Here is a 12,890-nt window from a genome sequence, read left to right on the forward strand (position 1 = left end):
AGGGGAGAACTCATTTGAAGGGTGAATATCTTGCTGTCTTTTTCATTTCATACATCTGTATTAGATGCATGTGAGGACAATTCTTGTTTCTTTAAGAAAAAACGAACTATGTTGGAATATTTCCTTTCAGAATACAGCACACAATTTATTTCAGATCCAGCTTTCACACTGCAATCTCACGTATGATAAGAATATCAAGTAAAACACCTTGTGTAATTCAGGGTGAAAATTGGGTAGTATGTCAGTAGACTTAATACACACACACACACACAGAGACCACCCCTGCCAGTCAATGAATGCATTGTCATTTCCTTGGTTGAAGACTTTCTTTCCATTGTTTGGAAAAAAACTCAAGCTCACAGCTGTATCCATTGCCAAAATGTTGTTGTTATCAGCTCACAAATGATGTTATGCTTACCAGTGAATCCTCTGGGCACCCATAGCTGATTCCCAGGGTTCCTGGTTCTTCTAACAAGTTGAAATCCTTCTTTTGGAACTGGAAACCCTTCATGCAGCCTTTAAAGCCAATACTTCCTGCCAGATGTGAACTAATGCTGTTGGAAAACAATGTCAAACAAGCTGCAGTTAGATAGCCCTTGCCTTTCTGAACAGACTTTTATTGCCAAGGTGTTCTAAAAAAACTTGGAAGAGCCAATCAATGGATTTCTATCTCTATTTTTATCATTTTAGAGAAGTTCTGTTTTAGTTTTCCTGTCTTCCTTTTCCATTCTTGTCTTGGGAAGCAAATGGATCTTTATTTCTTAACAAATAATAGTAACAGAGGTCAGGGAAGTAAGAATAACTCCTGACTGCTGATGAGTGGGTTTACATAGTTGTAAATGAGAGCAGCAGGTGGGCTTCCAAGATCCTTTTTATGTCAGATTTGAGGTGGATAGCACAGCAGTGTATCCCAACTGCTCCTGCTCACTGCTCTAAATTTTTCAGCTACACCTCTCATCAAGATATCACAGCATTACGGCACAGGGCAAATATAATTGAATTTATCCTCACAATACTCACATTGCATGAAGAAGAAATTTGCCTAAAATCCCAGAGGGTCTGTGACAGGGCAAGGAAATGGCATGGGATCTGTTGGGTACCAGTCCAGGAGATAACTAGAGAATAAATACACTGAAGGAGTGAATGTGAAATCTGGTTTTGACCTGGCTACCTGTAAACGGTCTTTGTGCTTTCTACAAGATGGACCTTAGCAGTGGGATTCTTCTCACCTCATATGAGATGATACTGACAGTGTTGACATCTGCTTCTGCTCTAGTTGTCTATGAGTTATCTCATTGTAAGGTAGACATTGGAAACATGACAAATTAATCAGACTCTAAAAATGCTTATTTTTCTACATTGGCAAAAATGGACCATGAGGTAAAGTACCGCAGATATACATTTCTGAAATAAGGTGAGAGGAGAGCGCTGTAGGGGCTTAATCTGCTTCTCAGCGAAACCAGCAGGAAGGCAAAATCAACAGGAAAGCTCCTGCCATCCTCACTGGGATTTGGATCAGTGTGGGGTATCAGTCAACCAGTTTAATCTCTACTCTGACTAACCATGTGACTGGCTGGATGCCATGAATATGCCTTTCTGTTAAATGTCATTAATTTAACAACATTTCCTAGGAGCAACAGGAACTATAGATGATAGGTTTTAACCTAAAGAAAGGCTTCTGAGTTTGTTTCTTAACAGTTCCCAGCACTCAGTGCTCCTGCCTCCCTCTCGCTTTCTGCTTTATGCAGTGATTGAGTTGGGAGAAAAATAACATATGATGGTACTTCCAGATTCATTTATTTGGGAAAAAAGGCAATTGAAAGAGGAAAGTGCTGTTGAAGTGAATGAAAATATACTGCTTTGAAAGAATATTAAACTCCTTCTGTAAGACTACAGCTCGTTTCTCCCCTCCCGCTGCTGCCCCCCAATGTCACTCAAATGTAAATCATCCTAGAAAAAGCAACCATAAATATCAGTAGTAGATACTAGCAGAAGTAGATAGTTAGTAGTAGATCATCAGTAGATGTAATGGTAATAACAGCTTATGCTCCTGATGAAAATGGAAAGATGCCGCCACATTTGGACCATACTTTTTGCTGTCTACTCTTGTCATGAGAACCAAAGCTGGGTACAATATCCAAGGCAAAGTTGTAGCTCTGCTTAAATCATTTCAATATATATTTTTCAATATTATAATTGGTCATATTTCTACAATGCCTATGGATTTTTTTCTGATATGACTTGTTCATTGAGATGCTGTTTTTCCTGCTTTGACAGTACCTTCCAGGTGTTTTGTAGCATAACCACAATTCACTCAGAAAACTGTGGGATAATTCATGCGATTTATCTTGTACCCTACATTTATGAAGAAGTTTAATCTGCCATTGAGCTGCTCAATTGCCTGGATTTCTAGGTCCTTCTGGGCTTTTTCAGTGTTCTCTAGGCTTGATTAACCAAAGTAATTTTCACCAACCTTTTGTGCTTTGTTTCTAGATCATTAATGTATTTAATACCAGCCCTAAGAGAGATCCTTTGGGCATGTGCTGTAGACTTTTTATACTGTGAAAATTGAAAGAGTTTTCTCTTTCCCAGCTGCTTTCTAATCCACTGCAGCCTTTCCCCTTTTCACCCCACTAGGTTTCTTAATAGGCCCTTGTGACAGACCTTTGTAAGAAGTGTTTGAAAGGTCAGATAAATTATATATTCTGTTTCTCCCTTGCCCACCATTTTGTTTGCATGTTCAAATAATTAATGGGATTGAAAGGCATCATTTTCCTTTACATGAAGTTTGTACCTATCTTAAAAGCTTAATCTGTAAGTGTTTTATATCTCAGACGTTATTTATCGATTCAGCAGGCTCTCCTGACAACAAAATAAGGTTTCAGGAGATTTACCACTAATTCCTAGAAACTATTGTGCAACATTTGCTATCTTCTCCCCTTTTTTTTTTTGTAACATAGAGGGTATTTTAAAGAGCGATGGTATTTCTGTTAGCAGTTGTGACACTTAAAACAGCAGCTGGAGCCCTTCTGACAATGCTGGCCTTACTGTCTGACCCGGGAATGAATATTGCCTGTCAGAAGAGCATACCCTTCTTCAAGCAGCCAGCCTTCTCTCCCAGAGTGTGACTCTGGTCCGGCAGATTCCCACTACAGGAAATGAGAGTTATACAGTCTACTGAGATTAAACTGGGTTTCTGTCAAATGGTACGATGGGAAAATGAGACTTTTTCTTTTCTTCCCACGCCCACACAGAGCCAGCTGACTTGGGTCTAGAAAGAAACTGAGATGGATCAGAACTGAAGTGCGTAGTAGGAAAAATATCATCTTTAGATTTGAAAATGCAGTTGGTAGAGGGTTTTGATCCTTCAGCTAGTGCATTGCTATTTTACAAAGATCACTTTTTGCAGAGCAAGGAGGAATAGCGATTCTATACATTCATGTGTTCTTTGAAATTGCCTTTTTGTTTTAAGAAGACAACAGTTTCTGTTACCCTTACTAAAACTAGACCAGTTTCAGCAGAATTTTCCTGTGCTGGATCAAGCCTAATCCTTGGCACTACAGAGCTCTGAGAGACACTTAGAAGAGTGTCTGAGGGGTTGTTTTACGTAAGGTATTGAGGCTGGGAAAAATGTTTTATTGTAAGCCCTTCAGCACAGGTCATACAACATAACTTAAATACGGTGATTACTTGAAGATAATGATTGAATTCCAGTTGTAAACCAACCTGGAGTGCAAGATCTCAGCAGGTGCTCCTCCAATGTAGATGTCTGTGAATGGCATTGCTGTTCTTTCATTGTCCACACTTTTTATATGTCGCCTGTCTACTACCAAGATCATCTTCTTAGAATTGTGATATATAATAGAAATCTGAAAAGAAAAACATGTGCTTAAAAGTGTCCAAAATGTCATCTTTTGTAAGTTGTCGTAGTGATTTTGCAAAATTGATTGCGTCTTTATATCTTTCTGTTTGAAAAGTTCCTCCCATTTATCAAAAAAGTTGTTTGTAAATCAGGAGAGGCTGACAACAATTACTAGTAGGAAGCTTATTTCAATGTCACAATTTCTCTAATGATTGAAAACCCAGGATATTTCACTTATGAATAAATCCACATGAAAGTACCCCATGTCAAATTCTACACTGTGGCAAACAGATAAGCTCCATTAACTTCAGTGTGCTTTATTGATTTATCCAAGAAGTTAGGGCATACTTCTTAAAAAACTTATTTCATTGTCAAAGCATAAACCTGCTTAAACAGGTTGAACAGAACTGTAGCTGTAGCTGTGGATCAGGAATCAGACTTTGAATTTACATGAAGTAAATGGCAGGAGAAGCAAGCCACTAAGAGGGTTTTTCTACGGTCACTGTCACAGTTACACTGGCTTAAAGCAAATTCTCTTAAACGAAATACAAGTAGATATTTTAGATCTGCCAAGGTCCCTAAAATACTCTGCATATATAAAAGACTGCTACCAAATTAATTCTCCCTTCAAATGAAATGGCAAATGCAATATTTCTCTTAATACAATGCATAACAACTAAGGTGGTCAAGTGAACATAATGCCATATTTTTAGTTGAGAAGAGTTGTCTATTTGAAGGACATAGTTGTCCTAGATATAATTTCATTTTGAATTAATAATGCTTTTTCTCCCGCATGAACTGTCCTGTCCTTGGCTAATAATACGCAGAATCTGTCCACAAGCACTGATTTACCAGGAGACAGGGAGAGCCTTCCCTTCCCACTGCTCAGTACTGGTAGGACTTGCATGTGCTCTTTCACATGCAAGGCAGGCATGTGCTCTACTCTTCTGCCTGATTTACTGCATCACCACCTGGCCCCTCATCCTTTTGCTCCTTTCATTGGTGTTGGAGTAAATTATTGCTGCCTTGGAGCTGCTGGGATAGTTGGTCAAATGGCTGTGATTGTAACCGCATCTCTACCTCATGAAATTTAGCGTCGTTAATCTGAGCCTTCTTCATGGAGTCCTCTAGCAGCACAGGGCCGGTGCTGAAGCCAAAGTCATAGCGGAGGTACAAGAAACCATTGTGCATCTCTAGACTGAAGAACATACTCTGTATAAAACAAAACAGCAGTCAGAAAAGCACTATGATTGTGGCAGCAATTTAAAAAAAAAAAACCAGTGTTAATGAGAGTGTCTGACATATTGTGAAAAGCATGCTGGGAAAAGGTCTTTTTATTTGCAAAACTATAACACAGTTTCTGGATTATTTTTATATATATAATATATGTGTATATATATTATACATGCACACATAATTGTTTGATAAACAGCACTTATTTGAAGACTTGGTGAACTGTTTCCCTGTAGGAATAGTATTTGGTAGCACAGTAATGCCAATATTCTTTACCAGCAAAGAATTCCTAATGCAAACACATCTATTTACTGTCAAAGTAATACCACATGCCCCAAATGAAAGATGTTATACTGGTAAAAGCAACGATGTGCTAGAATCGCTGTATCTGCATTAGCAGCTTTTGTCACAACGCCTGTAATAGCTCAGGATTGCATCTTTTCACAGCCCTGATCAGCACTGATATATTTGCTGAAGGCTGAGCAATACCTAGAGTGTATTTATTTACTGTGTATTTGGTTTCTGGATTTCCTGACTATTCCTGCTTCATGGTTTGGCTTCTGTTCTGTGGCTGGGTGACCTAAACTTTATAAACAGGAGCTCTACTTTAGAAAATCTTTAGGGAGTGCTTTAAATGAAGATCTGTACCATAGAATTAGTCTTGTTCCAAATCTGAACATAAAGAAGCAGAAAGGACAGTTTACAGCAACTGTGCATCTGGGTTAATGCTTTTAATGCTAATGTTTGTCTTCTCTCCTAGTGCTAATGCTGTTGTTCCCATGCCTAATGGAAACATGAGAACAATAATTCTCAAAACACTACTGCAGGCCAAGAACTGCTGCCTCTGACACAAATGAGTCCACCCTCAGAAGTCATTACTTAAAGTAGTGAAAGTAGGTTTTAATCTAGTGCTTTTAAATGAAACAGCAGCTTGGGTTTGCCTTGAACAGCTTAAATTTGAAAATGAAATGGGGATTACATGCAGAATATTTATGAGCTGTTTTTGCAGAACTGCATAATGGGCTGGCTTGCACAGTCTTTCTAAAAGTGCCTTTGAGCAGGCATGGTCTTCCACAGCTAACATCCAACTTGATTGCAGTTTCCACTGTAACATACAAAGTGCATACATCTCCGACAAATCTCTGGGCACTTTTGCTTGGAAGAAAAATGACTGTTCTGCAATAGAGGCTGTTAAAGTTTTAACAGCAGTTGCTTAGTCCAAAACCTCCTAAGAGCGAAGGTTAGTGGTGATAGTGGTGACATGCTATGCTGCAGAGCAAATTGCTCCAGACAACTCTCCTCTGGAAGTTACCCTAAAAGGCAAACACTAGAGAGTAGCTCTTCTAATGAGAGCGGATTTTTTTCTCTTCTAAATGCTCAGTGCGGTGGGTACATGCAGGTGTCTAGACAAGCATTTGTCTGTGGACTGCATCTACATATTAAAACATTTTCTGTGGCTTTACCAAGTTGTAATCCACACAGGACTTGGGAGCTTGATGTGGAGACGTCCAAAGACAAAAAAACCCTGAGTTTGTCTTCAGAGGATATTTGCATGTGGAGTCTACTTTCTTCAAAGCCTTACAGAGTTTGCATCACCCTCAAGCTTCTGAAAAGCTGGTGATATTTGGATCAAGCCTTTTTATTTGGGCTACTTTCTATTTACAGTAACTTAAATAAATATTTAACCCTAGTACACCCTGAGACACAGTTATAAAGTGGCAGCTACCACGAAGTGGCTGCTTCGTGGACTTACTTCACAGAAATTTCCTATCGCTTTGATTGTGCATTCACATTTAAATAAAGGTGCAACTACTGGGCTTAACTGGAGTCTCTCTCAAAGTGTCATCACAGGGGTATGACCGGTCTGAAGTCCTGACTGTCTCCGGATGAGAGCAGAGTCCAGCTCAGGTCCTTGGCTTCCTGGGGCCTTTGCAGAGCACGTTCCAGTTCTCTCCTAATGTATACATGCACCAGACGAACACAAAGTATTTCTCTTTCCAGAAGTTAAATGTAAGGACGTAAGCATTTTGATATTGTAAGTACTGGAGAACTTGTGGTGCTCATGGATAAAGGGTACCAGTAGGATTTGGTACTCACCCCATTAATCATCAGCAGGATCAATCCGTTGTCCGTAGGTGTTCGAACTTCTATGTCAAACCGAGTCACTTGGCTGAATCTTCCCCTTCTCTCAATGTTTCTTGCCAAGGCATAGCCAGAGCCGTCAAAGAAATAGCTCACAGCCCGGCTCTGAGTGAAAGCCAACTTATTTCTATGAAAAGACAAGCAGGGAAGCAATATTTGGCATATCCCCGTTTTAATTTGGGGAAATTTAAAGGCCTTTGCAATTAAAATACTTTCTTGAAATAATTGTTCTGAACTGCTGCTTCTTCATGGCAGTGAGACTGATGATGTTTTCTTTCTGGGAATTTTTTCTGAAAAATAATGTGTAACTTTGAACGTGTATCTAATTCCTTCATCATTAGATCGTGCTTTTATCCTGTATTGTATGTAGAGGACAGGAGAATTCTTTGCTCATCCTTGTGAAGTGGCAGGCCGCACCTCCTTATTATAAAGGTACACATACATTTCTATTAAGAGCTTGCCCAGTTTGTGCCAAAACCCATTTGAATTCTCCAAGGCCTTTAGCTGAGCATGGGCTCCGCTGGGGAGCCCAGGAGTGTCCCGCATGCACTGTCCTGGAGAGCAGCAGCTTGCGCTCCCTGTGGGAATGGTGTGGGAAGCAATCATTTGCTCTGTCCCAACACCTCCTGCATTTCTTCCCAGTGAAAGCTGCCAGTTTCTCTCCTATTCTTTGTATAGAAAAGTTCTACTGTAGCTGCCTGTTGTATGAACAAAATGCCTGCTATGTCTGTGCTAAATGAATGCTGCGGTGGATGTTCACTTCTACTTTAGGGGCTGCATTTCCCAGTTTGTGAATGGCTTATCTGAGGAATTTCTGTTGTGGGTTTAAGAGATTAAGAGAGAAAGATAACTTTTGTACGGGCTTTGTTAGTTGGGGGTGGGAGCGTGCTCAAGTTTACCAGGCCCACTGGAGCTAACTGGCTGTTGCTGTGTCACTTGCAGTGACAAGATTCCATCCAGGAAAGTCCTGTCCTAGGCAAGCAGCACGGGTGCGGAGGGAGCCTGGACCATGCCCTAGCGAACATGGCAGGGTGGACACACTCCGTTTCCTTTTTGAAGGCATGAGCAAGGTTATGAGAGAGTTAATGGAGACACAGCAAATATATAAGTTTAACTTGCTGATGCAACTAGGAGTTAAAAGTGGCCAAGTTCCTTCTGGATAACTTAATATCACCTTCACGTTTGTATTCTGAAACAGGAATGAACCACCAGGACTGGCGCTTTCTACAAACCAGAGCAGCAGAGCAACGGTGGGACTGTCCCCTACCTGGCACAAGGTGGCGATGTGGTGGTGTCGATGTTATAGACGTGCTTGAAGTTGTATAGGCTGATGACATCATCGTTCAGGGTAGCCAGTTCCAGGCAGCCGATGAAGCCAGGTAGGTTTAAGCTAGGAGGGAGCTGTGCAGAGAGCAAGGAAAAGTAGAAAGGTCACACTCTCTATTTAGGTATCATGAAAGCATTTGTGCCTGGAGTCAGTTTTGTCTCTGTGCTCTTCATATCTTGAAACAAATGGGATGATGCTACCTTGGAATAGTCTTTGCTGTCCTTATCATGATATGGCCATTGTGCTGTAAGTTAAAATGGAGCACATAAATGTTCTCACAGTGAGAACAACAGACCAGGTAAGGCAGCTGCAAACAAAAACTTCTTTTGTAGTTTTGAAGGGAGCACTCTTGGAAAAGAGGAAAAGGGTTAGGATTTGACTAATCACAGATCTTGCTCAGTGTATTTGAATCTCTCAATAGATATTTCATGTCTAATAGACATCCTTCGCTGCCAGAAAAACAACTTCATACTGTGACAAAAGAGAGAGAAACAAGAGAGCAGTTTAAACCCAGGAGACTTGGATTCAAAGTCTGTACCAGTGGCTAATCTTCAGTAGGTATTGTTTTAAACAGTTAGCAGGATAGCGAAACTCCTTCTTTTAAGAAAGGTCACTGCAAATGGAATTTAAATAGCCACATTGGTGAATGGAAAAATATCAAAGAATAAAGCTGACAGAGCTAGTGAATCATTCTTTTAGTATTAAAATACTCTGCCTTGTGGGACAGGTGTGATATTAATAACACCTCTTGTACTTCAGAGCCTGATCACTGCCAGTAACTTTTCTCTGGCTTCTCATTATTTCCATTTTACTTATAATAATGATGGTAATACCAGCAATGCAGAATGTGTGTAGCTGTAAGAGAAAATGAGATTCTTATCTGTAGCACAGATGATACATTTTGTAAATTATAATCTTTCCTTTTTTTTCTTTTGTTTCTTCTACTATTCTGTTAAATCATGTTAAGTATGAGACTTCTAATGGTTAAGTGGAATGTTTCATATTTACAAAATATATAATAGGAAAGCAAAATTTTTAAGCAAATGAGACTATATGTTAATAAATGAAAATGTGAGGTGTCCATTCCTAAGAGGGAAGAGACTCATATGCTTATAAAATAATTCCATGAATCCTTTTCTTCCCATTCCTCTTCCCATTTTCATTCACTTTTCTCTTTTCCTTTTCCTCTGCCTGAAACCTGAAGGGTTCATTTGCTGGATTACTTTTTTTTTGTGTGCGCAACTATTATTCAGTCATCAGTCCTATTCCCAGGCAATTTGCACCCGGGGCTCAGTAATCTAAAATTCAAACCATGACATATATCTGGTAGTCACAGCAATGCAAAAGCTCAGGAATATGTAAGTGTATTGAGTTAATCTTTGGTTTTATATTATTGGGAGGGCTGCTTGTGGAACAGTAGGTGATGTTTTTAGCACCTACTACAGTTAGCTTGAAGAATTTAGCATTCTTTAAAGCCTTTCTAAGTATGTTTTCATTCAGCCATGTGATTTTCATAGCCAAGATAATTCATAACAATTTCTAAATCCAAAAAGAGGACCTGGTGTGTTCACAGAAGCAGGTAAGTGAGATGCTAATTCATGCTGACTGTGACGAGATGGATACTGTTCACTAGGAACTAGACTGAAGCAACTGTCTCACGCAGGTCCTCAGACATGTTTTGCACAGGCAAGTCTTCATGCCGTTGTAAGGCTGGATTTGAACCAAGGATCATTTAAATTCAAACAAATCATTGTATTACTAGTTTGTCACACTGTCCTAATATTAACAATACATTACTTTTCATTTTTGTGACAGTTGTAAAAGAGAAATTGTAAGCATTGAACTCATTAGCATTGAAAAAAACCTGGTAGTTTGCAAACTTTGTTAGGCTGGGATAATAGGCCTTAATTTATATGTACTATTTAACAGCCAGCAAGCTTTTTTCTTATTATTACATTTCAGAAAACTGTAATGACAGCTGACAGGAATCTGATTGTCTTATGAGATATTGCTAGAGAAAGCAGTAGTTTTCATCATGGCTAGAATATGGAGTCCTAGGCTGATAAATGATTAAATAAGGGAATTTTATTTATAACCATTTATGTGTTTAAAGAGAAGCCCAGCAAGATAGGTTTGCATTATTTAAGTCTGAATATAGAGTATTTATCTGACCAACCTTGAAGTCTGGAGGCACTCCGCCAACGTAGAAAACAGTATTTTCAGGTTCCAAATTCAGGAGAGAGCCAGGACCAAGAACCTCTCCCTTTTTGATGAACTTTTCTTCAGCTGTGCTGCTAAGACTAGGCACAGTTAAAAACATTTTGCCGTGTCTTCCAATCCTGTAGAAGGGAATTGCAAGAGAAGAGAGTTTTGTGTTGGCTAGACTTAAAAAAGAACAAGCAAGCCTCCAACTTCAGAAAGGGTTTTTATTTCTTCACTAGAAGATTGGTACTCTGTGGGGAAAGAAAGAAGAAACAACAGACACTTTCTCTTTCCCCCTGTGGCCCTTTGGGTCCTGGCTCTCTAAAAGCAAAGAGAATTTCCATTTATTTCAGCAGGAGTAGAACCAGGCATGGAAGACTCGTGATGAGCAGTTCTGACCCAGCCTTTTCTGTTTGATTTTTTTTTTCTATTAACTGTTTGATTTTGGAGAATTGTACATTGTCACTTTACCTCTCAATTTTGATGATGCTGAAGTAAGAAGGCCAGGTGCTGACTGGCTTGGCGTCCAGAGGTATCTCCACGTCTTGGCCTCCCAAATTATAAATGTACACAAGGTTGTCATTTTTAATTGCAAGGCCAATGTAATTTTTTGCCTAAAACACCAATGGAGAAGGATGTCAGAGCTACAACATTGAAACAAATTTAATGCAGAACATTAGTAAAGGATGGGCTATGATAGACTAAATGACATTTTTAAATATAACTGATAAACAAATGCTTCATTCTCTAATTACTTTCCTTCACCAGATAGAACTGCACAGAAAAAATCTCTGATCTTTTACCTCATATCCATTTTGACTGAGGTAAATACAAGGTCATGAAATGTCTTCTGCCTGTAAATTGGTAATGTTTCATGGGAAGCTGTTCATCAGTATTTAGCGTGCAGTGTCGTATGTAGGAAATAGGAAGAAACATTTGTCCAAAGCCTAGGTATTATGCTGCAATTAAATATTCTGCCAAGAGGGGTTTCGCTTGATTTGTATTCAGTAGACATTCTTTTTAGAAAAGCTTAAAAAGAAGTGTCTGCCTTTTTACTCTTCCCAACTAACAGCTTGCCAGGATTATACCTGGCTTGTGAGGTGTGATTTTTCTTCTTTTAGGAACCACAATTTAAAGAACAATTTCACAACACTTATAGGTGGTGAGAGTATATGCCCTGTCTAGGTGTTTCAAAGTAGTGACGTAGAGTGTACAACAGCAGCACAAGCCACAGGCAAAGAAACCTGCTTATCTTGTGGGCCTCTGACCTCAGAGATTTGGAATTGACACTGTCAGCAGCATAAACCTGATTGAAATGTGGCCCACAAAAGCCAGGTGAATGACACTAACTGCTTCACAGCAGCTCAGTACCGGCAGTGGAGATGGCAAGAATGGCTCGCAGCAGTGACAATCACAGCAGCACGCTGCATAGGCAGTCTAATTTGCTTCTTAGAGAGAATCTTTCATTGTTTGGGGTGAGAAGTTTCAAGGGCAGGGGTCTTGGGAACCCTTGGTCTTTGCTTGTCACAAAATCAATGACAGTCACATAGTAGACACCCCTTATTGTGAAACACGGAGAAACAGTGAGAGGAAAAAACAAGGGCAAATAAACTTCATACCTATTTCAATTTTCTTTTTTTTTTTAATATATAAAAATTAACTGGGTTATTCTCTTACATTTTTGTTTCCAAGGTACAAAATAAATCTGTCTGGAGATGCTGCCAGTTGTGGATTGTCTTTCTGAAGCTTTATATACAAGCTCATGGAAGTGAAAGATTTCAGTTCCTCCACGTTGATCTTTGGATTGACTTCAACAGCTGATTGGCCTCCAAACATCATAGAAACTTGGACCTGCAGTTGCAAGTGTGCTAAGTGAGACACATTATTACTGCCTGGGGACATTACTTAAGGTAAATGTGCAAGAATACTTAGCCAGCAGCCTCGCTTACTACAAGAGTGGAGTTGGCACCTATATAGGTGCCATACAAAATTGTATGTTTATAACAATCACTTCTGGAAGACACTGTAAAGAAGATGAAGGAAATTAATTTTAAAATTCATTAAAGCTCCTAATTAACTGTGCTTAAGCATATTCATAAAGTAAATTAAATTTCAGTGGGACAT

At 39.4% G+C, this 12,890-nt stretch overlaps 1 protein-coding gene across 2 annotated transcripts in view; it reads right to left on the reverse strand.

Moving 5' to 3' along the window:
* The window catches only part of LAMA4 (laminin subunit alpha 4), a 103,419-nt gene that overhangs the window by 16,055 nt on the left and 74,474 nt on the right, over positions 1 to 12,890 (reverse strand). For both annotated transcript variants that reach the window (XM_075145694.1, XM_075145693.1), the window contains exons 19-26: positions 12,444 to 12,617; positions 11,238 to 11,380; positions 10,741 to 10,903; positions 8,505 to 8,638; positions 7,193 to 7,364; positions 4,943 to 5,074; positions 3,727 to 3,869; positions 419 to 554 (exon numbers count right to left, since the gene is read on the reverse strand). In XM_075145694.1, the coding sequence (XP_075001795.1) occupies positions 419 to 554; positions 3,727 to 3,869; positions 4,943 to 5,074; positions 7,193 to 7,364; positions 8,505 to 8,638; positions 10,741 to 10,903; positions 11,238 to 11,380; positions 12,444 to 12,617 (1,197 nt within the window). The remainder of the gene's footprint in view (positions 1 to 418; positions 555 to 3,726; positions 3,870 to 4,942; positions 5,075 to 7,192; positions 7,365 to 8,504; positions 8,639 to 10,740; positions 10,904 to 11,237; positions 11,381 to 12,443; positions 12,618 to 12,890) is intronic.

The sequence above is a fragment of the Calonectris borealis genome, chromosome 3, assembly GCF_964195595.1.
Source record: "Calonectris borealis chromosome 3, bCalBor7.hap1.2, whole genome shotgun sequence".
Lineage (NCBI taxonomy): Eukaryota > Metazoa > Chordata > Aves > Procellariiformes > Procellariidae > Calonectris > Calonectris borealis.